Source organism: Sylvia atricapilla, chromosome 1 (assembly GCF_009819655.1).
Source record: "Sylvia atricapilla isolate bSylAtr1 chromosome 1, bSylAtr1.pri, whole genome shotgun sequence".
NCBI lineage: Eukaryota > Metazoa > Chordata > Aves > Passeriformes > Sylviidae > Sylvia > Sylvia atricapilla.
In genome coordinates this window covers 56,657,497-56,681,901 of record NC_089140.1, presented here as the reverse complement: position 1 = coordinate 56,681,901, position 24,405 = coordinate 56,657,497, and the positions used below count along the sequence as shown (strand labels likewise).

The window sequence follows — 24,405 nt, the reverse complement described above, 5'->3', positions numbered from 1 at the left end:
AGAACCTAGGCTGAAAGAATCTAGAATCATAGATAAAAATGTGTTCTGACAGCTTTGTCCAATTTGCTTTCATCAGCACAAGGTTTAACAGCATAGAACATGAGTTGGTGTTGTAACAGTGCAGAAAATCAGTGTGTTCTGAAGGAATGAGGAATAACATTAAATTTTTTTCAGTTCAAGAGCTTGTTTTGAAAGTTCTAAGCTTTTGAGTTGTATCTTATTAATATAGTAATGTTTGCTAAAAAAGGTTAGTAAAGGTTGTCACTGATCTTAGACTTTTGCAAAGCCACAAATAAAAGTTGCAAGCCTATGGGTTAAAATGAAAAGCAAATCTCTTTGATAAATTTGACCAGGCTCACACCTCAGCACTTCACCTTCTTTGATAATACAATGGATTTTTTTTCCAGAGAAACATCATGTTTCATAGTATGCCCATTGAGGTTTTATGTCCCTGAAGTGCATATTATCAATACAGTCATGATGAGGAAACACAGTATCCTTTATCGTGGAGCTTAATTATTTGCTCTGGTAATATCTGATTTTCCCTTCCTCTTCATTCATAGCAGATGAAGAATTTGTTTTCATTTATTTTATCTTTTATTGAATAAACACTTCTTCCAACAGTATTTCTGATGTTCTGTCTACCCTAGACAATCTAACCTAAAGTAGCAGAGCTGCTCAGATAGAGCTCATATCTGCTTTACAAGAAACAACCCAAATTGAAATACGCCAATATGGATAGTCCCCAACCTTTCAGAGCGTCCCAGCTCTCAAATATAGAGCCATGGACTGCAGTCACGTTCTGCCCATCATTATTTGGTGACCATACAATGCTATCCCTCGCTCATGATCTTTACAAACTACCAAAATGTTCTAAAGAGAAAAAAAAATGATCTGCAACATTCAGAAAAATGGATACGAGTACGATTCCTTCCTTCTTTCTCAAAAATCATACCAAGTTTTGTGCTGTAATTTAAGTGTTCATAACTTATAGTATAGTTTGATGTTATTTAAAAGTAATTTCCTGCACTGCAAAGGGTTGCAGTGAAAAGCTATTTACTACCATTTTATGTATAGTTTGTAATTCTGTTCAGAATTTAGCTTTCTTGGTGAAGTTATGAAGCAGAATTATGATTTCTAATTTATTTTTTGCCCTACAGATAGTTGTTAGTGTGTGAATGCTGAGCTTGTGAGGCATATGGAAAATCCATTATAAACCCATCCAGGTTTGGCCCTCACAGGTTTCCTGAAGAGGGCAGCAGCCCATAATTAATCAGGATGTAGTGCAAATTGCAGTGGGAGCATAATCTCAAAGCATAAGTGAATGTTTTCTGCTGTCAATGGATGAATGGAGATGAAGAAATGGTTTCTTGGTTCCCATCCGGTTCGTTATGCTCAGGAGCTTCATAAATCTCTCCTAAAATAAATAAGCCCAGCTTGATTACAGTGGACAGTCCTCTTCCTTTTGAAAATAGTGATGGAACCCATACGAAGGTAATAGAACTAATCGAGTGTTGAGCATTAACAAACCAGAGTAGTCCACATATCTAGTACAAGAATACAGATTCCCAGTCTTTATTTTCTCGTACAGGTCACTGATGATCAGTCAAGAATATTGTGCAAGCCAGTCTTGTCCCTTTTTAAAACTCTGGTTTTGTTTTGAAAAAATAATTTAACTGTATTTACTGGAGATGGATTTTGTTGTTATTTTAAACTATACCCTAAAGAGATGTTCTTTCATATAACTTGAATTATGCTGGGCTGCGTGTAACCTGGCCCTCCTTGGAACATCCTCAACATCAGTATTTTATTGTATAAGATAGTTAAAGTCAGTGGTTGCTCTAGCAAACCAAAAGCATAAAGCTAACAAAACTAGAGCTTAACCTCAGGAAGCACTATTGTATATAAACTGCCTCAAGAGGTGGAAATTCTTGATAATGTACATGTTAGTGTAGGAAACACATAATCACAGAATGATTACATGCAGGTGCTTTATTGAAGAGAGCTCTGGAAGTCAGGGGATACAGATCCAAATCTGACTTGACTGTGGATTCGAAATGGACACCTCCTTTATTACCCCTTTTTATATACAGCTCTATGTTAATTGAGTTAATTAAACCCATTGTCCTATTGTATACAATATATATGCATTATTATATTGTATACAATTATATATTTGTATTATATATTCAAGCATGAATTTTGGTAAATATAACTTTCATCATGATTCTTGTTTAAGATAATAATCATATTTGATTACCAAACAACCATGACAAACTAACAATCACATGCAGGTGCAGATCACATGACCTAGTAAAGGCACAACCAAACCTTTATTTTTTGTGGCTTGTATGTTAACCACTAACTACAAATCACACTCTTCCCCTTTTTCTCTGATTTATTTAACCAGGTGAAGTCTATATTTGATTTGGTTAAGACAACTAGCATGAAAATATTGTCTTTGGTTACGGTTAAGCTAACATTCTGTTCCCAAGCAGGTGCTGTCCCAAAATCATTTTACCCCTATACTGTCTACAGACCCCAATGACAAAACAGATGCTCTTCTGTATTGCATTTGTAGTATACATCTTGATTGGTACAGATGTGTAGATAAAGAGTCCCTTAATAGTGAGAGGTCGGACAGGAGTAACAAACATGTCTAAATTGGTGCAGTTATCATATCGTTCTCACTTTATTGTTTACCACAAAAATCTTTATACATTAGCAACATAGTTGACATTACAAGTCACACAAAATATGTAAACAATCCTTACTTTAAGGTGGCTAAGATCTTAATGGCTACAATTCTGCGTATCAAACCCCATAATCCCCGAGGACACCTTAATGTGAAAAGTAAATTCATGCTGCGCCCACAAACTGAGAATTTCTTCTGTGCCACAGAGACCTGCAGGCCCAAGGGGCCCACAGGCCTTACAGGCCAAAGGGTTCAGTCTGGAATTGCTCAAACCTCACTCCAAATATAACTCATGTCCTTGCTCTCAAAGAAATTAAGTTACACAGATGTGCACTTATATACATATAAACATACATATATACATTGTCTTTTGTGATGCTTCTACACGAACTTTTTCTGAATTACATCTTGAAATTGCAAAATCTTTTAAGCCTGAGGTTCTTCATAGGTCACCAGGTAAATTGTCTTGCTGGTTTATATGAGCTGTAGAGGAAATGTGCTGATATGGGGATATGTTGCTTATGTTTGACATTTAGATATGGCTTACTCTTGGAGTATAACACCTGCTACTGCAAAACAAATTGCCTTAAGTAACAAAGCTGTACCATTTCTAATGTTTTCTCTCTATTTAACTGCCTTTTTTTTGACCTCTGAAAGTGATTGCTGGATAGGGCACTGATCTTCTCTCAGCAATGCTTAGCTGAGTCTGTTTTTTTCAATTGCATATTGCACCCTAACATCCCAGGAGCAGGACAAATCTATTTCTGAAGGCATAATTTTTATGGTAAGCACATAGGTTTGCATGATGACTTCATTAATTATCGAATTTCTAGAAACAATATAAATAATAAAGTGCTATTGATTCAGCTTCAAATTTTGGATCTACGGTCAACAACCATGTACTTTAACAGAGCTCTTCAAATATTTTAACAAATAGGGAAAATATAGAGGGGTTGGGGTTTTTTTTGTCATGTCAGCCTGATGTGTGCAGCTTCACCTACGTGCCTGATACCATGTATCTGTTGCATTTCTTTCTGCCAGTAGTAACCAGTTTTTGTTTGCTTTGCAAACTTAGGATGCTGTCTTTCACACATGTGGAGAGATAAATTTGTCCCAGAAGCACAGTAAAGCTGATTTCAAGGATAGGTTGTAAAGATGGTAGTTTGCATATATGACTGCAAGGGTGAAAGATTAGATTAGGTTAGATTTGGTTAAATTAGATTAGATTAGAACTTCTGTAGATATTGTACCTCATCTTGCTTTCATGTCAGTTTCATAAACCAGAGCAGCTTGATTCAAGCCAAAAGCTGCTCTCTGAAGAAGACAGTGTGTGAAAACAGAGGTGGCTCTTTCCCTATTGAATCTTCAGCTGTATTTATAAAGGATTGTGAATTTCTAGGTGTAGTTGAAATTACTGATAATTATAAAAGGGAGACCAGATTTCTGTAGGGTGATAAAGGGGTATTTTTTTGCAGATGTTATGCCCTGTTCTATCCATTTTATTTCAAAGTTTGAAGGCACACATGGCTGGGATTTATATCTGTTTTGTACTTAAGGGGAGACAATACACTTGGGGAAAAGATAACCATTTCCAGAGAAGCCTTGAATATATGGTAAATAGCCATAATTAGCAATTACTGGTTTTTCTATACCATAAGAAATACTGGTGTGTGATGTGTGTCTTCCCCCACCTCCAATTCTCCTGCCCTCTCCACCTCTTGCTTACTACTCAAATGCATTAATTTTTAACATCGAAGTGTAGGAAAGATGGAAAATGTAAGGCTCTCTGCCATATTACTGAATTGTAATATATATGGGAACTGAAGCACTAGAGATAACAGCCCTGTGCCAAAAAGATGCTCATAAGCAGTTCTGTGGGCATGGCCCTGGGCTCACCACCACCAAAAGTAAGCACTTTTTTCATATGGGACATTTAGTTCCTTCTTAAGGGGGAGCATTGGGATCATAGTTACTCAATCTCCATCAAGAGCAACATTATTATGGTACTACTCTTAACCTGTGCTTTTCTGTCACAGAACCTTGGCTGATCACTTCGTGAATTCTCAATTATACTTTTTCTATCATATCATGTTATGTACTACTCAGGGCACACTGCAAAGTCTCTGCTTTAGAACTAGATAGAGAAATACAGAGAAAGATCATGAATGAACTGATCTGATGGCCTTAGTGCTAGTTTGCCATAGCTGGTATTAGTGTACCTCAGATTGGCTCTGGTCATCAGCTGTGTGCTATCTCTTTGCACCTTTGCCTTCATGAGAAGGAGAAGGCAAAGGTTCAGTTGATCAGAATAAGCCACTGTATCTTGAACATTTGGCCCAGTCCTTAGTCTAAGTTCGCTGTGAACTTTCTAGAGAGAATTGCTATGCAATTCTTCTGAATATACATACAATGAGAAGACAGAGTAACCAAGCAGTGTAAAATCCAATAGCTTTGCTCCCTGGGTGATGGTTTAAAAATTTTATTTGGTTTATATTTGCTTATGTGGCTGCAACTTATCAGTTTTCAAATGAATTCCCAGATCAACTGAGAGTTTCAGCTTTTCAATGGCGCTTGAGGTTTAAGTATTTGTAAAAACTCCTCCTGAAGTTCAGCTAACCCTGAATCCTGCAGTAAGAAAAAACAACACATGAAAAGTATTCAGGGTTCATGTAAAGAGTCTGTTGAGACAAAATTAATATTTAATTACCCTAATAACTACTAAGACAAACTGCAGTGCTGGTTGATGAAAGTAGGAATCTGTTTGGATCTGTCACAGCACCACTGTTTGTTGAATTATACCTTTTATTGATTTAAAAGCAAAAGATGGGGTTCTTTAATTTCCTCTGATGGAGTTGGAGGACAGATTGGGCTTTAGGTGTTTGAAACATTTTACCCATTTGCAGTCTAATTGACCACAGTTGTAACTTCTACTGTCTATTGAGCAGTAATGGTGATTTATCCACGTAGGTGCCAATTTTCTGTAAGGAAGGAAGGGTTCCTAATACAACAGAGAAACAAAATACAAAATAGAGAAAATGTCCCTGCCACACCATTTGAATGCAGATTATGTGTCCACTGGTGCATGTTAATAAAAGTAGCATCTTGAGGAGTGAAGAAATGAAGACTGCAGATCTTCTCAATTTGTCTTCCTCGGATGGTCTTTCTTCCCTCACTGACGGTAATGCAATGATAAGGTGTGGACATTAACAATTAGAGCATTAAAACATCCAAGAAAGATATTTGTTTTATCCTGGAATTTGCTTTCCTTTTCTTAATCACTTAATTAAATCACTAAAACAGACATAAATTAAATATCTTTGTTTACATTCGATGTGTACTACCATTGTCAGTGAATTTAAAACCATGGCAGAAATTTGAAGCCTGATTTTAGAATTGCTTCATACTTACAAGTTTGGGTCATGTGAATGAAAGCTGGAAGTACTTAGTATTTCTGAATTGAAAACATTTTTTTTCTTTCTATGCAAACATTGATAACTTGACATCCTTCAGGCATCTGTATGTGTGTGTGTGTCCACCAATGTGTTTGCCTATATATAATAAATACGTATGACTAAAGTCTACCCAGAACTTTTACTCAGTTCATTTTTTGGGTGTAGTACCTAATGTAACAAGATGGTAGTATTAACAGATTATTTCTTGATATTTCCCCACTTAATTTCTTTTTCCTTTTTGAGTTTTTGTTTGTTTGTGGTTTTGGGGTTTTTTGTCTCTTTGCTTTTAGGTTTTTGGGGGGGTGTTTGTGGTTGGTGTTTGTTTGTTATTGCCTTATTTTTTATGGGCAAGGTTACAAGGATCATATTGAGAATGTTGGCAGCTTTGTAGTTCTCATAAGTGAAAATATAAACAAAAAGTCATTCCTTGATTATATTTCTTAAATTGTTTGACAAATCTTGTTGAGATGAAGGGGTGGCTTTTTTTTTTTTTTTTTTTTTTTTTTTTTGTTGTTTTGTTTTTGTTTTTGAAAGGTGACAACAAATTCTTTAGATGACATATTTTGACTTGGCACCTAGGGTGCTTAATGTGTGGCAGGTGCTGGAGGAGGATGGCTCCAGGCTGGCAACAGAGCTGTTCCAACACCACAGCAGGCTTCTGCACTCATGACATTGCTCTCTCAAGCAGCCAACAGGGCTTGGAAGCTCCGCTGTAAATGGGGAGATTCCTAACCCTCTTCTCACTTCAAGTGAACCTGATTCATTCCAGATGTACACAAATTCAATGACTCAGAAAGCTGCTCTTTTAAAATAGGACTTACTACACCATCTTATGGACCTTACAGAGGGAGAACTGAACTCACCTACCAGCCTAATATCAGTGAGATTTTTTGAGTTTATTAGTGTGTGAATTTTGTATAGCAGCACCTGCAGTGTGCTTTTAAAGGTGGGTTTTCTTTTTCTGTTGAAAAAAATGTCAGGTATGATACACTTTGAACAACAGAGTGGTAACTTTAGAAAGGGGTGACACAACCCACTGCTGTTAATTTTTGAATTATTTTTTGTGGGGTCAGTTTTAAGCATGATTTTATTATGAGAATTTTTTAGCTATTTATTAGGAAAGAGAGTATTCTCAATTTTCTTCACTTTATGTTGAATCTTAAAGTTCTGCTTTTCTACCAATTCAGAGAGCCTTCCATAGTGTACATTGCATTTAATATCAACTCTAAATAAGATAAAGAGCTTGTAATGTTCCTTTCCTTACTGGAGCTATACTTCCATATCCTGCTAGTGAGTATAAGAAATGCTGATTAAGTTTTGAAGTGACTGCAAGAAGTGACATCATAAAGTTCATGAGAAATAATTCACAATATTAAATGGTTGGTGTTTGTTGTGTTGTTTTTTTTTTTTTTTTCTTCCAAGTACGCGCTTTTGATTATTAGAAAATCCCAGTGGATTGTTTAGCATCTTCATAATTTCTCTGTTTGTCAACAGTAAGTGTTGAAATCAGTGCCAAAAGATTAAATGCTTTCAAGTATTCCCATATAGATGACCCATTAATTTGGTACATAAGGAGCAACAACTCGTATTAGTTTTGCAGTCAATCCTGTACTACATACACTTTTACAAATCTTTATTCACACTGATAATTGATTATCAGAATAAGCTAATGTTTTGAAAGCAAAATGTTCATTTATTAATACAATTGGTCAGTTTCTGCAGTTGATTTTAAGTGTGAGAAAGCAGACACATTTCCTGGATACTTACATCTTCCTCATAATGCTTATTGTCATTGAACAGTTAGCCATAATTTGGACTCAATAAATGAAGATTTAAATACAAGAAACAAATATGCTACAAATATTGTTTGCATTGCACAGTAAAGTTGCACTCACAATCCATAATCATCAGCTTTAAAGCCTGAATCTAGACCATTGTCCTGGGTTGTAGTTTAGGATGTATTCTATCACCATCTTCAGTTAATGGCCCATCAATGCCTTTTGCATGACTCAGAGATAACTCCCTCCGGGAGTTCTCTCTCTCTTTAATGGGCCATTAAGGCTCTCTTCCATGACTCATCATCCCATTGTGAGATGCTCCGCCCATGGGGAAGAGCCAAGCATTCTCACCTGGATATAAGCTGGGATTTGGGACAGTAGAAGCAGCCCTCACCCACTGGATTCCCAGAGGACTGGAGCTACCAGACCTTTCTACAAGATTTCTGTTTCAGGAAGACCACCTCGTCTGGACTGTTTCCATCATCCTGATCAGGTTACATTCTGACTCTGTCAGTGGGTTTTTTTCTTTTTGTATTTATTTTATTTTATTTTATTCTATTTTATTTTCCTTTTCTTCTCATTAAATTTTATTTCTGACTTAGAGCCTCTTACTTGGTTTGTTTTCAAAACCACAACATATTTTTGGTGCCCAACGTGCGGCAGAGGCAATAAGAAAAGTCAGAAATTACAATTTTATTGAAGAAGACACCTGTCTGTTATGATGCCCAACATGCTTACATGTGTCTTATATCTATCTCTCTATATTTTTCCGAACGTGGGGCACTATCTGCCGGCCTTAATACTCCTGCGTAGACCAGGATATGGTACTAAAATTGCTTTACTGGTTTATTATGTCCATTGCTTGATAAAATCTGAGGCAATGAACATTATTCAGAATATCTACCCAGTTTTGTATTCTTGTTCTAGTCTAGGATGCTACGTCTGGAGCCTCAACAATCTCACCCAGCCCCTGTGGGGAGGAGTAAAGAATGATTTTTTCCAGCTTTTCAGGAATGACACAGCAGTTTTTGAAAATATTGAGTACCCTCTGGATGCCAAAGACAGCTTGATGTTCTTGTTAGTCCTGCTTTGTTTTCTCTGTTTTCTTTGTTTTCTAAGCACCATGCTTAGAATCAAAACACTACATGGTGTGTTGGAGCATGTTCTTAAAGAAGTAGAAGAAGTAAAAAGAAGCAAAGCAATAGCATCGACGACTACACAGACTGTCACAGAGGAGAAAGGAACCAAAAGTGCTGTCAGCATCTCCACACAAACCGTCACTGAACCGGAACAGCCTAAACCAGTAGCAGTTGCCACCACTCAGAAGAAGAAATCAAGGAGCAAATCAGTCCGCATAGCGACTGACGAGGATAGAGCAGGACCTTCGCACTCAGCTGAAGAGACAGAGACAGAGATCATCACCCGCTCTCTGTCTCTGGGTGAGCTGCGTGACCTGCGAAAGGAATTCACCCGTCAGACCAACGAGTCCATCCTCACCTGGCTGCTCCGCATCTGGGATGCTGCAGCCAATGACACCATTCTAGATGGAACTGAGGCCAAGCAACTGGGATCACTATCCCAGGATGTGGTCATTGACCAGAGAATTGGAAAAACCCAAGAAACTCTCAGCCTCTGGCAGTGACTGCTAACAAGTGTGAAAGACAGATACCTTTGTAAAGAAGACCTCCTAGTGCACCAAGGAAAATGGAACACAATAGAACAAGGTATCCGATGCCTAAGGGAATTGGCTGTGCTGGAGATCATTTTTGCAGAAGATGAGAGATTTCCTAAGAGCCCAGATGATGTCCAGTGCACATCACGGATGTAGTTGAGATTTGCACGGCTTGGACCAGAGATGTACTCACGTTACCTGGCAACACTGCAATGAAGAGAAGGTGAGGACAAGGTGGGTGTCCTGGCTAATAAACTAAGGATTTACGAGGACACTGTCACCGCCCCAGTTCGTGCCTATGTCTCATCTGTAGAAACAAGACTGGCTGAGCAAGTCAGGAACTTAATTGAAGAAAGCCATTAGAAACTGAAAAAAGAACTTAAGGAAGAAATTTACGATATCTCACCAGAGCCGACGAGAGTCTCTGCGATTAGGAGCAGGCGTCCCCCAGCCAGGGAGAGAGGATACACACCCCAAGGTAACCTTTAATCTTTTCTTCGGGAGCATGAAGAAGATATGAAGAAGTAGGATAGAAAACCCACCTCCTCCTTAGCAGCCCGGGTACGTGAACTGAAAAGAGAAATACCTACCACAAAAAGCTCATCTAGAATCAGTGTTGCTCCAGTCTCTCATGCACAGAACTCCAGACGGTACAGGAATGAAAATATGACTGATCCTCTTAAAGGGACCTCAGCAACACATTTACAGGAAGAAAACAACGTATGCGATGACCAGGAATAGGGGGGCCCTGCCTCTAGCCAGGAAGAGGGAAGGGACAATCGGATCTACTGGACTGTGTGGATCCGATGGCCTGGCACATCTGACCCACAAAAATATACGGCATTGGTTGACACTGGAGCTCAATGTACCATGATGCCATCAAGGTATGTAGAAACAGAACCCATTTCTATTACAAGAGTAACAGGAAGGTCCCAGGAACTGACTGTATTAGAGGCCGAAGTGAGTTTAACTGGGAACGAGTGGCAGAAACACCCTATCGCAACTGGCCCAGAGGCCCCATGCATCCTCGGCATAGACTATCTCAGGAACGGATATTTCAAAGATCCAAAAGGATATCGTTGGACTTTTAGGATAGCCGCAGTAGTGAAAGAAGACATCAGACAGTTGAATACTTTGCCTGGTCTCTCAGATGACCCCTCTGCTGTGGGACTGCTGAAAGTAGAAGAACAACAAGTACCAATTGCCACAGCAACAGTACACCGTCGGCAATACCGCACAGACAGAGACTCTGTGATTCCCATACATGAGATGATCCGTAAACTGGAAAGCCAAGGGGTGGTCAGTAAGGCCCGTTCACCTTTCAACAGCCCAATTTGGCCGGTGCGTAAGTCCAGTGGAGAATGGAGACTGACGGTGGATTACCGTGGTCTGAATGAAGTCACGCCACCACTGAGCGCTGCTGTGCCAGACATGTTAGAGCTTCAGTACGAGCTGGAGTCCAAAGCAGCAAAGTGGTATGCAACCATTGATATCACCAATGCCTTCTTCTCCATTCCTTTGGCAGCGGAGTGCAGACCTCAGTTTGCCTTCACCTGGAGGGGCGTGCAGTACACCTGGAACCGACTGCCCCAGGGGTGGAAACACAGCCCCACCATCTGCCATGGACTGATCCAGTCTGCACTGGAAAAGGGTGAGGCTCCAAAGCATCTGCAGTACATTGATGACATCATCATATGGAGGAATACACCAGAGGAAGTCTTCAAAAAAAGAGAGAAAATTATCCAAATTCTGCTGAAAGCTGGTTTTGCCATTAAAAGAAGCAAGGTTAAGGAACCAGCTCAAAAAATCCAGTTCTTGGAGGTCAAATGGCAAGATGGTCGTCGCCAAATCCCCACAGAGATAATCAACAAAATCACAGCCATGTCCGCACCTACCAACAAAAAGGAAACACAAGCTTTCCTAGGTACCATAGGCTTTTGGAAGATGCACATTCCTGAGTACAGTCAGATCGTAAGCCCTCTCTACTTGGTAACCCTCAAGAAGAACGATTTCCACTGGGGGCCTGAACAGCAACAAGCTTTTGTTCAGATCAAGCAAGAGATTGCTCATGCAGTAGCCCTGAGCCCAGTCAGGACGGGACCAGATGTGAGCAATGTGCTTTACTCCACAGCTGGAAACAATGGTTTGTCTTGGAGCCTTTGGCAGAAGGTGCCTGGGGAGACTCGAGGCCGACCATTAGGATTCTGGAGCCGAAGTTACAGAGGCTCCGAGGCCAACTACACTCCCACAGAGAAGGAGATCTTGGCCGGCTATGAAGGAGTTCAAGCCGCCTCAGAAGTGATTGGCACCGAAACACAGCTGCTTTTGGGCCTCGACTACCAGTGCTAGAGGTAGGATGTTTAAGGAAAAGGTTCCTTCCACACATCATACCACCGATACCACATGGAGCAAATGGATTGCCCTCATTACACAGCGCACCCGCATTGGAAACCCAAATCGCCCTGAGATTCTGGAAGTTATAATGAACTGGCCGGAAGGTGAAACTTTTAGATTATCATCTGAAGAAGAAGAAAGAGAAAAGCAAGTAACACGTGCTGAGGAAACCCCACCATATAATGAGCTACCGGAGACTGAAAAATGATATGCTCTGTTCACTGATGGCTCCTGCCAAATTGTAAGAGCTAACCGGAAATGGAAAGCTGCAGCATGGAGCCCCACACGACAAGTTGCACAAGCTACCGAGGGACAAGGTGGATCGAGTCAAGTTGCAGAGCTTAAAGCTGTCCAGCTGGCTTTAGAAATTGCTGAACGAGAAAAGTGGCCGAGGCTTTATCTCTACACTGACTCATGGATAGTAGCTAATGCTCTGTGAGGATGGCTGAATCGCTGGAAAAAAGACAATTGGCAGCGCAGAGGAAAACCCATCTGGGCCGCTGACATTTGGCAAGACATCACCGCCCAAGTAGAGAGGCTGACCGTGAAGGTTCGACATGTGGATGCACATATACCCAAAAGCCGGGCTAATGAGGAGCATCGCAACAACGAGCAAGTAGACAAAGCTGCCAAGGTGAAAGTATCACAAGTAGATCTAGATTGGCAGCACAAGAGAGAATTATTCCTAGCTCGTTAAGCCCATGATGCCTCTGGTCATCAGAGAAAAGATGCAACATATCGATGGGCCCGTGACCGAGGGGTGGACCTCACTATGGACAGCATCTCACAGGTCATCCACAACTGTGAAACCTGTGCTGCAATCAAACAGGCCAAGCGAATAAAGCCTCTGTGGTATGGTGGACGATGACTAAAGTACAAGTACGGAGAAGCCTGGCAAATTGACTATATCACCCTTCCCCAAACACGCCAAGGAAAGCAGTACGTGCTAACCATGGTGGAAGTCATCACTGGATGGCTGGAAACCCACCCTGTGCCTCATGCCACTGCCCGGAACACCATCCTGGGCCTTGAAAAACAAATCTTGTGGAGACATGGCACCCCTGAGAGAATTGAGTCGGACAATGGGACCCATTTCAAGAACAACCTTATAAACACCTGGGCTAGAGAACATGGTATTGAATGAATATACCACATTCCTTATCATGCACCAGCTGCTGGAAAAGTTGAACGGTGCAATGGACTATTAAAGACTGCCCTGAAAGCACTTGGTGGGAGAACCTTCAAGAACTTGGAAACTAAACTTAGCCAAAGCCACATGAATAGTTAACACCCGAGGGTCTATCAATCGAGGTGGTCCTGCCCAGTCTGAACCCTTACACACAGTAGATGGAGACAAAGTACCTGTGGTACACATGAAGGGCATTTTAGGAAAGAGTGTTTGGATTAATCCCACTTCAGGCAAAGGCAGACCCGTCCATGGGATTGTCTTTGCTCAAGGACCTGGCTACACTTGGTGGGTAATGCAGAAAGATGGAAAAACCCGTTGTGTACCACAGGGAGATTTAATTTTAAGTGAGAGCAGTGTGTAAGGTTTCATTCTGTATGTATATATGCATTCATCTGTAAGAATGTATTGATTTAGGCATGTTGTAGATGGTAATAGAATAAGGGGTGGATTGTCCTGGGTTGTAGTTTAGGATGTATTCTATCACCATCTTCAGTTAATGGCCCATCAATGCCTTTTGCATGACTCAGAGATAACTCCCTCTGGGAGTTATCTCTCTCTTTAATGGGCCATTAAGGCTCTCTTCCATGACTCATCATCCCATTGTGAGATGCTCCGCCCATGGGGAAGAGCCAAGCATTCTCACCTGGATATAAGCTGGGATTTGGGACAGTAGAAGCAGCCCTCACCCACTGGATTCCCAGAGGACTGGAGCTACCAGACCTTTCTACAAGATTTCTGTTTCAGGAAGACCACCTCGTCTGGACTGTTTCCATCATCCTGATCAGGTTGTATTCTGACTCTGTCAGTGTTTTTTTTTCTTTTTGTATTTATTTTATTTTATTTTATTCTATTTTATTTTCCTTTTCTTCTCATTAAATTTTATTCCTGACTTAGAGCCTCTTACTTGGTTTGTTTTCAAACCACAACAACCATCTTCTTCCAGACTTCTCATTCACTTGAATCCCTGGCTGATTTGGTACGTATCATCAGAAACCCACATTTAGAAACTAATTGATAAACACAGGCAGATGGAGTTTGGTAAGCTCTGCCTTTAAACATCTGGTGCAGCTATGATTGGCATAAGATGCTGAACAATTTATAAACACTCCATAAACTCCACTTTTATGCAAATGCCCTGGCTGCAATAACATCAAGAAGGCTGTCAAAGGAGGACTGGTAGCAATGGAGGGTCAGGCTGCCTCTAAACACAGCTCTTGGCCAGCCATCGTCAGAGAACTGCTGATTAACGGAAGTGTGGTGTTTACCAATGTGTATGTCACTGGAACAGCTGTTCCTGTATAGAAATTGAGTGAATAAAAAGTGGTTCCTTCTTACTTTTGACCTGGCTGTACTCTAGAGGAAATAATTGCGAACATCTCCCTGCAGTGTGGCTGGAGTTCTTTGTTTTTTCTCACTAGCTACTCAATGTTTTCTCTGTGGTACTGCCTCTGTTTCTTCAGAATGTATGAGTGGTCTTAGAGTCCAGTTATGATAACTACCAAAAATAATATTTGGCTATTTTTGTTATTTTTTAAATGAATACCTGGTATATTTCATATTGTCTTTTACTGTTATTTCTAAGACCTGCAGATCTGTGCATTGATACTGTACATTCTTGTGATTTATCTTTAGCCTTTATTCCTACCTTTTAGCTCACTTTCTGAACAGCCTGGAAGGATTAAATGCCAAATAATAAATGTGTGTGCATGAATATATATATATATAGCTCTATGTGCGCAATGTCTGTGTACATAATATGTAATGCCATATTGTAACAGTGTGTTGATTCATTATATGTAGCTGTTACCCTTGATATTCCACTTATAGAAGTTGACTCCACCATGTTAGGTCCAGCATAAACATCTAAAGAAAGATTATTCACATTCAGTGGTAATTTGTTGCAATTTCCACACACTTTTTTTCATTTATACCAGTTTCTGGGATTTATTTAAGCCTGTTTTAGATTTTTTCTCTCTATAGCTTAACTCTAAGGAGATTTTTCAGACATTTGCTAGAATAAGTCTGAATTATTGAGGGACAAACTCAAATAGCTTGTGTATTTGAATGCAGGGATAATATCTTGCAGTTGTTACAATTTCCCCCTCTGATTACTTTAATTGAAAACTAATTATCACAAAAAGTAGGGCATGTGAAATAATTTCATGTGGGAATCATGCAGTTTTCCTGCAGTCCCAAAATACATTGTCAGAACCCTGAGTCAGGATCTGTTCATTCCTAGTATGGCCCTCTGCACTGTGCAGTACAGCACAGTAATGAGCTTCTGACTGCAGAGCTGTTAAACAGTTGAGTTGTAGCACTTCTCTTAGGAAGAAGGCAGGAACAGAGTGTGAAAGTTGACCAGAGTTAAACCAATGTAACTGTTTCTGCCTGCAGTGTTGATGACAAAACAGCCTACCTGGCCCTGGGAGCAGTGAGGAACATCTCGCTTAACATTTTCATCTCCAACACTGGTGATGATGCCTACGACACCAATGTTTTCTTCAATTTTTCTGGAGAGCTCTTCTTCATCAAAATGTGGCAAAAGGTAAGAAAGGCTAATCTCACTGTGAGCAAGTCTCTTAACTTCAAGTTAATTTAATTGCAAATTAAGGATGGACTAGAGAATGGCCTAGTTCACACCACTGAGACATTTGGAAATTGTTTTGATTATGCTGGACTTTTAATTCCTTTCAGGCTCTTTAATGAGATTTTTCTTCTCGTGGATTTGATGTGTATAGATTACACCTTCTATATTTCTGTAGAAGACAAATGCCTGTTATTTCTAGTGCACTAATGAAAAAAGAAGACCATTGGAGATAGTAAGAGGTAGAGGGAGACTGGTTAGAAAACGATAAATTACCAAATGGCACCGAAATACAAAGCATACCTTTTTTTGTTTGAGGGTGTGACACTGCACGCAGCGGTCCTGGTTCTCTCTTGACCTGGGCTTCTAGACCTTCTCTTTGTTGAAACTGAGATACAAGGCTTGTTCTTTGCTCATATCCTGGTATGGGTTGTGCTCAAGGCACATCACTAAAGCCAAGAGGTCAAGAGTGGTTTTAATTTTGTCCACATGGTGAATATTTTGAGTTTTAGTCTCTTTTCATTTAGATAGAAATAATTGGATGTTTTCATTAGCAGGAGTAAATATAGAAATAAAGGTGTTGTAATGCAAACACTGAATCAAGCTTTTTGCAAACTGATGGCCATGAAAGCTTTTTGAGTGTGAATGATGTGACAATTGTGCAAAATGGGAGCTGTATGATTGTGACAACAGTCTCTGTTTGTTCCTGCTTTTCAAAGTTGTTTGTCTCTCTTCTAGAGCTTTGCTTTGCAAGCCATAAGAGCAATGTTAAAAACAATAATACAACTATTGCGAAGTTCAGGCCTCCTCTTTTCTTTCCCACTGACAATGTAAAGAGACAAAACCTGGAATTTTCAGTCAGTTTACCACCTCTAGAATAGCCTTTCTTCAGTTCTCTTAGGGAGAGGAGTCTCTCTTGCCATGCCACAAGAAACAAGGTCACAGCAAATCAGATGCCCAGGAAAGGAATATCTGCAGTGTGAAAGTCAAGCCCCTCCCATGCCTTGCAGCTTTCCCACAGCTGCTTTCACGGGCCATGTCTATTTATGGGGTACTATTTTAAGGATGAGCTGTTCTAGCATAAAAGCAAAAGTTCTCTTCACCCATCTCTGAGAAACAGGTTTCCTTCTTCTGTTCCTAGGGCAAGGTTTCTCATATCTTATTCCTCTCTGTTCAAACTTCTCTTTGGATCACAGTTACTTCAACGTGTGCTTGTTTCATCACTGGTGCCTCTGTCCATGGCTGTGGTTAGAACACTACATCCCCCCAATGCATTCCATGAGTTACAGGGAAAAGAGTCTGATGTATGAATTGTATCTTCACCATAGCCTCTCAAGATAATTTCAGCCCAAGACTAAGGCATCTCCTCATTCTCTTCCCATCTAGAATTTGACTCCATTACTGACCTTGCTGTCTCTGTGTTGTTTCTCTATGTGTCTTAACTCTTTCCTTTACTCTCACTCAAGAGAGGATTGATATTTGCAAGTTGCGTCTGTGCACTCAAAGAGTTAATATCTTACCCAGGCCTGTGGATGGTCTTGTGATCTCTGCCAGACAGTGGCTGGAGCTGTCAGGTGAAGTATTTCAGGCTGCACTGGGCGGGGGGTGCTGTGCCAGGATTTCAGAGGGCTGGGCCGGGATGGCGGTGGCTAACCTGGCTGCATGGCTGTCCTCTAGCCCCTGTTGGTGATGGCCACACTGGCTGCACTCAACTCTAGCTGCGGGTTACTCTCCACGTGGGCCACAGAGCCATCTCTGTTCTCAGCTGTGTGGTCTTTCTACGGCATCAGCAGAATGGCTCAGCACCTCGCAGCTCGGCTCCGTCCAAAGCCAAGCATATCTGGCCTGGCCCACCAGCCATGATTGGAACTTGGCAGCGGCAGAATCTCAGCTCAGTGGTGAAGGGAGCCCAGCCAGCGCTGAAGCAGAGCAGGGCCTGGCCTGGCCTGGCTAGTGTCCAGTTACCTGTTCAAAGTCTGGAAGCAAGAGAGAGCTTCCTGGGGCTTGTTTGTTTTCGTATGTCTTCACAGAGGCGTGTCCAACTTTCGTAGTAGTTTAGCAACGTATCAGTATTGAAACCTAGCCAGCGGATTTGTTTTGTTAGGTCCAGAGGAAGCAGTCCTCACATTGAATCACTTCTGTAACTGATGGATTTTCTCTTTAACTAAAAAACAAGCTATGTTAAACCATGACAGCCAGTCAGTTCCCAGTCAGTGATACCACTAATTCTCTTTGTGTTCTTGCACTTTTAAAATAGCCCGTGAAGCACTATTTTAGAGGAAAGTGGAATTTTGTGTTAGAACAACTAAGCTGTATGCACATGAGGGGGCTTCCAAAATTAAATTACTCTGAGCTGTATTTGTTTCAGTTATAAGGAAACTCAGTCAAAGCCAGATTTTTTTTATTTGAAAAAAATCCCTAGCCTTTTATGAGCTCAGGCATTCTTAATTGCACTGCATATGTGGATAACTGTGACCCACATTCTTTTGTACTTCGGTTGCTGTGGAAAGAAAGTACATTAGTATGGTCAGGAGGTAGCTGTTCAACTAATTGGTACATCTTTATATCCTTGAAGCCTTAGTTAAGGAATTTAGAGAACTACAAGGCAGGGGGAGATAAGTAGGAGCAAAATAAAAAATTTGCTTTCCAAACTTTAGAGAAACCCATAAATTGTTGATAGCACAACTGAAGGGCTTAGACCAAGTTCATGAAGAGTGGTTTGAAGGAGCCATTTCAAACATCATCAAAGAGATGAGTCTTTATTTTAGGTTCCTGACATGTTTGTTCTACCCAGCTTTGCAAGCCACATGTATAGGAAGCATATTAGCAGCTGTGGACACATTTTTTGTAATATCTTCCAAAAGTAAGAAATTCCTAAAATGCAGGTGAAGTCTACATAATTGTCCTGTTATGTGGAACAAAACATCCAGGTATTCATCTAAACTCTCATTTGGGAAAGTGTCCCTTCTCACAAAAAGTGCACATTGAAATTACTGAGGAATAAGTATGCCTTTTAGTCAGGGTCCATGATGAGAATAAAGGACTGTACAAATTTAGCAAATTTTCCCAGTGACCAGTGTAAGCCCCTACCTTTGGTGCAGGTCAGAGAATTTCCAAATAGCTAGTGGGGATAGTTATAAAGTCTATATGCCAGAGAGGATATAGTAGTTAGATGCATAGTACCTATCTTTTGAAACTTGGCATAGCATGAAGTGGACAGTGCAAGTAGCCCTCCCTTGTGATATTTTCTCAGGATATTTGTTTGTATACTTCTTGGATGAGGATTGTGTTCACGATCCTCTGTGGTGTTAAGTGCACTGGTTCACAGACAGGCATCATAGAACAAGAAACCTAGTAACAACAAGGAAAGCAGTAAAAAAAGTGCGTGTTCTGACAACAGATGAAGGGTTCCTTGGAACTCACTCTTGTCATTCTGCTTTTGTATTCTTTGGAAAACAAGCAGCATCACAAGAAAAATCCTAACAAGTTAATTAAATTTTCAACATCTTCAAAACATGACTGTTCTGCCAATGTATTATCAAGACTTGAGGACATTTTCTCACCAGTTTCAGAATGTATGCACTAGTAGCCAAGATTTGTGAGGAGGATTTTTTTCAATTTGAACAACAACTATAAAAAAAGACCTTTAATTTGAGTATAGCTAGGGAAAGAGAAATATAAACTGCTGGCAAATGTATTTTCTAGCAACTTGAGGTTTTTTTCCCTTTTAAAATATACAGATTATTTTAATAATTCCTCAATGAAGTTTCAATGCCTTTCATTGGTGATTTTAATCAAAAGTTCCTTCAAAAAGAACAGATAATAGGAAGAGTTTTTAAAAGTGTGATGTGAAGTCTGGCACAGATAGTCAGCAGTATTCAGCACAATACAGAAACTACCTTAAGTTCAGAAACTAATGTAACTTTCTATTGAGAGTTACATCTAGCATATCCTTTTCCCATGTTTAGTATTGTTCTGTTGCATCTCCTTGTTGACACTGCAGATGCAGTATCTACTTGTAGGTTGTGTGCTTAGAGAAGCAAAGAGCTAACCAGTTGTAAATGAGTGCTAGAATAGTTGAATTCACACCTTCTCTGTGAGAACACTGGTGGATGCAGAATAACATGAATGACCTGCACTTTTATGAATGCTTGCTTTTGCAGATAGTTGTAATATGGTAGAAGAGTTCTCAGATAGATAAAAGCCTGGCATTGGAGTATCAGTGTTGAAGGGCAGTTAATGGGCTGGGGAAGATTACTTTAGGAGATGTTTTAGGCAAGGACCTTGCAACCGGTTGTGGGTGGAGATGAGTGGGGAGAAAGTTGAAAAAGTGGAGTGATGACTCTGGATTGTCACCAAGGCCAGCATAAGTGCAGAAGAGTTGTTCTACCTTTGAGGAAGAAATTAATGATGCTAAGGGTGGGAAAAATAAAAACTAAATATAATTATATGAACTGCTAGATCAGGCTCAGGAAGATTGGAGGGGTCTAGTTGGACATAAATGAAGGAGAGAATGGTCAGGTTGTACTGGCTAGTCAGTAAGTCATCCCATAGGAGCTATGCGAGACTGACTTGTGAAAAAAATTCATATGGGGTCTAATTTGAAAATGGTACGTCAAAGATGAGGCTGAGAAGGTTTCAATATCTTGAACTTGACTGTTTCATTGCTCTTGTTACAATAGTGAGAAACCTTTTTTTTTTTTCTGTGATAAAGAACTTTGAGAAACAGACTGTGAGCCAGCCTGAGCTGCATATTTCTCATAAACAGGTCAACATTTCTGATGAAGTAATACTTGACTAATTATCTGTTTATCTGATGGACTAAGAGTATGTAACAATCTAAAATGTTTCAGAAAGACATTTTTCCATATAAAGCTTCACACTGTCTTGTTGGAAGGGAAACAGCCAACCCTTCTGGCTATGTTTTCTGTGCAAACTAGGAACTGCTATAAAGCTCATGGAGTAAACTGAGTTTTTCAAATGGATAATATAGTCATAGAGAAGCATCCATCACTAAAAGCATGACCTAATGTCAGAAAGAAGTGGTATCTGCAATTTCTGTAAGCCCTGCCACTGCTGTTCCCTATTTGTAAGATAGGACAGCATCAACCCTTCAGCCCCCTGGAACAGTGTGAAAAATTGAGTTTAGAGAACTGACCACCATAGGAAACCACATAAAGAAACAATTTTCTCTGCCTCCAGAACAGTGCACTGAAATTGAAGCCTGAAGCTAAACAGTGAGCAGTGAAGGAAAACCAAAATATTTACTCATTAGCTGAGCTTCTCCATCTTAATCACAGAGGAAGCCAAGGAGTACATGGGAAAGGTTTTCTGGGTAGCCTTTAATTTATAAATTTGTGGGAGACTGAATCAGTATGATGCAGACAAACTTATTTCTGCTGTTTCCTAGCATTGAAAAAATTTATTGAGTGCCATTACTGACATCACTTGAGTTGGAAGAGACCCATAAGGATCACTAAATCCAACTCCCTGCTCCTCATACGATTCCCTAATTAAACCATATAACCTAGAGCACTGTCCAGATATTTCTGAGCTCTGACAGGTTTGATGTTCTGACCACTTTCCTGGAGAGCCTCTTGATGTGATCGACCACCCTCTCAGAGAATAACATTTTCATACTCTACGCTCTCAACTTCAGTAATGTTGTATTAATATTAATCATTAAACTGGATAGTATGCTAATGAAGCCAGAAAGTAATTTAAGTCAATCTTCCTGCACCCATTAAACTTTTCCTAGCAACAATAGCAAAACCAGTGAATTCAACATCATCTTGTAATTTCCTTTTACAGGCAATAAAACCATGAGCATCTGCCTGCCAGCTGTCTGTTCTGCAAAGGCAATGGTGTGCAAAATGAAGGAGTGCTCTTCTTCTATTATCAATATGAGAGTTCTCTCAATTATCCTGGTCTTTGATGTCTCTGAAGGCATATGGGCTTGAGGAGAGGAGATGGTCTTTTGGGCCATTGTCACCATACTGGACAGCTATGTAATTAGAAACCCCTCTTGAAAGAACACAAGCTAGGCATTGATGGAAGAGAGTTCATAGTTTGCCCCAGTTAACAAGGGATATTTGAATGACCCAAACCCCAAAATGTTTTCAGAGGAAACACCTATGTAATTTTTTGTTTGGTTATGCAGCTGCTCATACTTTGTGTTTTCTCAGTCATTCATGAAACTGGAGAACCTTCCAGATTCTTGAGAGGAAAAGGCTAGTGAAAGGGATGCTTTGCCCATGGAGCTTTTGTTTTTCAATTTTGTGTTCATTTAGAGGAGAGAATCTAACACATATGTGAATGTGCTCTGTGCTATTGAAGCTAGATATTTGATTTGCTAATCAGTGCCAGCTTTTGTATTTCCTAAATGGAAGCCTATTAAAGATTGCAAGGAAGCAAATCCATAGAGAAACTGAATGGGAAGGCCATTCCTCTGACATTTTAGTACTATTGCAATAATGCCACTCCATTAGGCATCTCCAGGTGGGCACAGATCTTCTTCTTACATTTTTGCTTCTCATGAAACAAGTGAAATAGTGTCTGAGTCAGGTAAGAAAGATAGTATTTGATCTATCATTTTCTAGAAATATATGCCCTGATTTGAACCATGATTTTGAAGCTATATGTCTGTAGAGCACTAACGTTGTGCCCAGGTCAGAATGTGAGAGGCAGAGAGGTATTTCCTGGAGATGCCTATAACCCAAGTGCGTGGTTCAGGAAGCTCCTTCCACTCGTGCTTGTTCCAGCTGAGAATGTAACTTTTAAGTGCATATTTGAAGTAACTCAGGAAACGTACATGAGCATGAGCTTTGCAAAAACTGCTGTAAATACAGAAAATTGGTCAAATAAATCATATGTTCTGTAGCAAAGAGATTCTCAGCTGCATGTCTGGAACAAAATTATTTATAGATTGAGATATCTAAAATTCTGTATTTTTGTATTATAGCACATAGCATGAGCACTATAGTCCAGGTGATGATCTAATTAACAGTAGGGCCTAGAAAGCTATCCAAGTTATTCTAAATTAAACACCCACATTTGGTCCGCTGAACTGTTTTCTTCATCCTTTTACTACCATGGGGGCAGTGACACATAAATCACATAGCAGTCACTTGCTGTGTAGACTCTTAAAAGCATATATCAGATTCCAGAACTGAATTACACTCTGAAAGTTTAGTGAGATAAACTTACCCACAGTGGCAGAGTATTGAATTGTTCCCTGATAATCTTGTAATGTGAACTTGCTCATCTGGAGCTGGGCACTTATTGTATGGAGCAATGAAACACTCTCCATTCACCAGAAGAATTTCTGTTGTAGTAGAGTCACCAATCAAGCAGGATAGGGCTCTTCTAACCTCTTGCATTTGAATTATTGACTGTCCAGAGTCAATGTTTAGCATGAGGAGATGCTCATTCCTCTATCTATACCACCACTATCTCACTAAAAAAGATTAGTGATCCATACCAGCATGACACCTTATGGAGCAGAGCAAGAGATCAGGACATTGAATGTCACCAGAAGCATGTGTATAGCATGGTTTGGCCACTGGCTACCAATACTGTTCTCTCTTTATAGTACAGGTATCTGGAAAAATTACCTTAGAAAACCTATATTTTGGTTGGCCTGGTATAGGGCAAATTTGTGAGAGAACACCTGAATGGGGTTCCTCTGGAAAGCAAAGTCAAATGGCTCCTCCCACCAACTGGTCTGGGAAAAGAACTTCCTCAGAGAAAAGTGGAAAGACCTATTTATTTAATAAACAAAGTGCCCACAAGCATAAAGAATGAATAATATGAAATAATATCTCATTGCTCTGAAGTGGGGTGGTAAATTCAGAAAGTCCTTGCTGTGGGTAGCTCAGCTCACTCAGTCTCTTATCAATCCCTCCAGAGGTCCAGGGCCTGGTGGGCCACAGGTGTGACCTCCTAGCGCTCCTCTGGGTTTTTCAGTCTAGAGCAGGTTAAAACAGTCCCAAGAAGAAAAAACAGTCCAGAAAGCTTCTCTGCATCAGCTACCTAAAACTAAGAAAAAACCAGGCCTCCCTGCTGCTGCTTGTGCATGCCTCAGACAAGCACAGTCCAGGAACAGGAATGCAGAAGAGCAGATACTGTTTTCAAAACAAGCTCTTCTTTCTCCCCCTTCCCTTTCAGACCCTGTCTCACAGCAATGATTCTCTCTCTCTCTCTCTCCAGCATCCTGCTTCATGAATCTCTGCTTCATAGTCCTCAAGGTTGCTCTTCCATGATGATCCTTCCCTCATTAGCTAACCCCCTCTTTTACCTCACTCATCCTTATTGGATATAGCTGTTACTCATCAGGGGCAAGGCTGTATTGGTTCATTAACACATCTGTTACTTATCAGGGGTTACTTCCTCTTAAAGTTACAGAACTTAACATACAGCATAAACAGAACAGACAATTGGGGATACAAGCATTAAAAAGCCACCTCAGGACACTGGATCATTTGAAAGCTTTCTTTTAATAAACAAAGGGAAGAACTGAGTTATCCAAGAATTTGGGTTGATCCCCTGACTCTAATGTGTTTTAGTTATGCAGTAATTCCTCATGATCTGTCTTAAGGTTCTGATGGCTGTCTTCTTCCCAATGCTGGTCTGACTTCCTTAA

At 40.2% G+C, this 24,405-nt stretch overlaps 1 protein-coding gene across 1 annotated transcript in view; it reads left to right on the top strand.

The window, feature by feature from the left end:
- LOC136363757 (integrin alpha-9-like) overlaps positions 1-24,405 on the top strand; it is a 210,587-nt gene that overhangs the window by 123,202 nt on the left and 62,980 nt on the right. Inside the window, 1 exon segment of the mRNA XM_066323225.1 lies at positions 15,575-15,725. Coding sequence (XP_066179322.1) covers positions 15,575-15,725 — 151 coding nt within the window.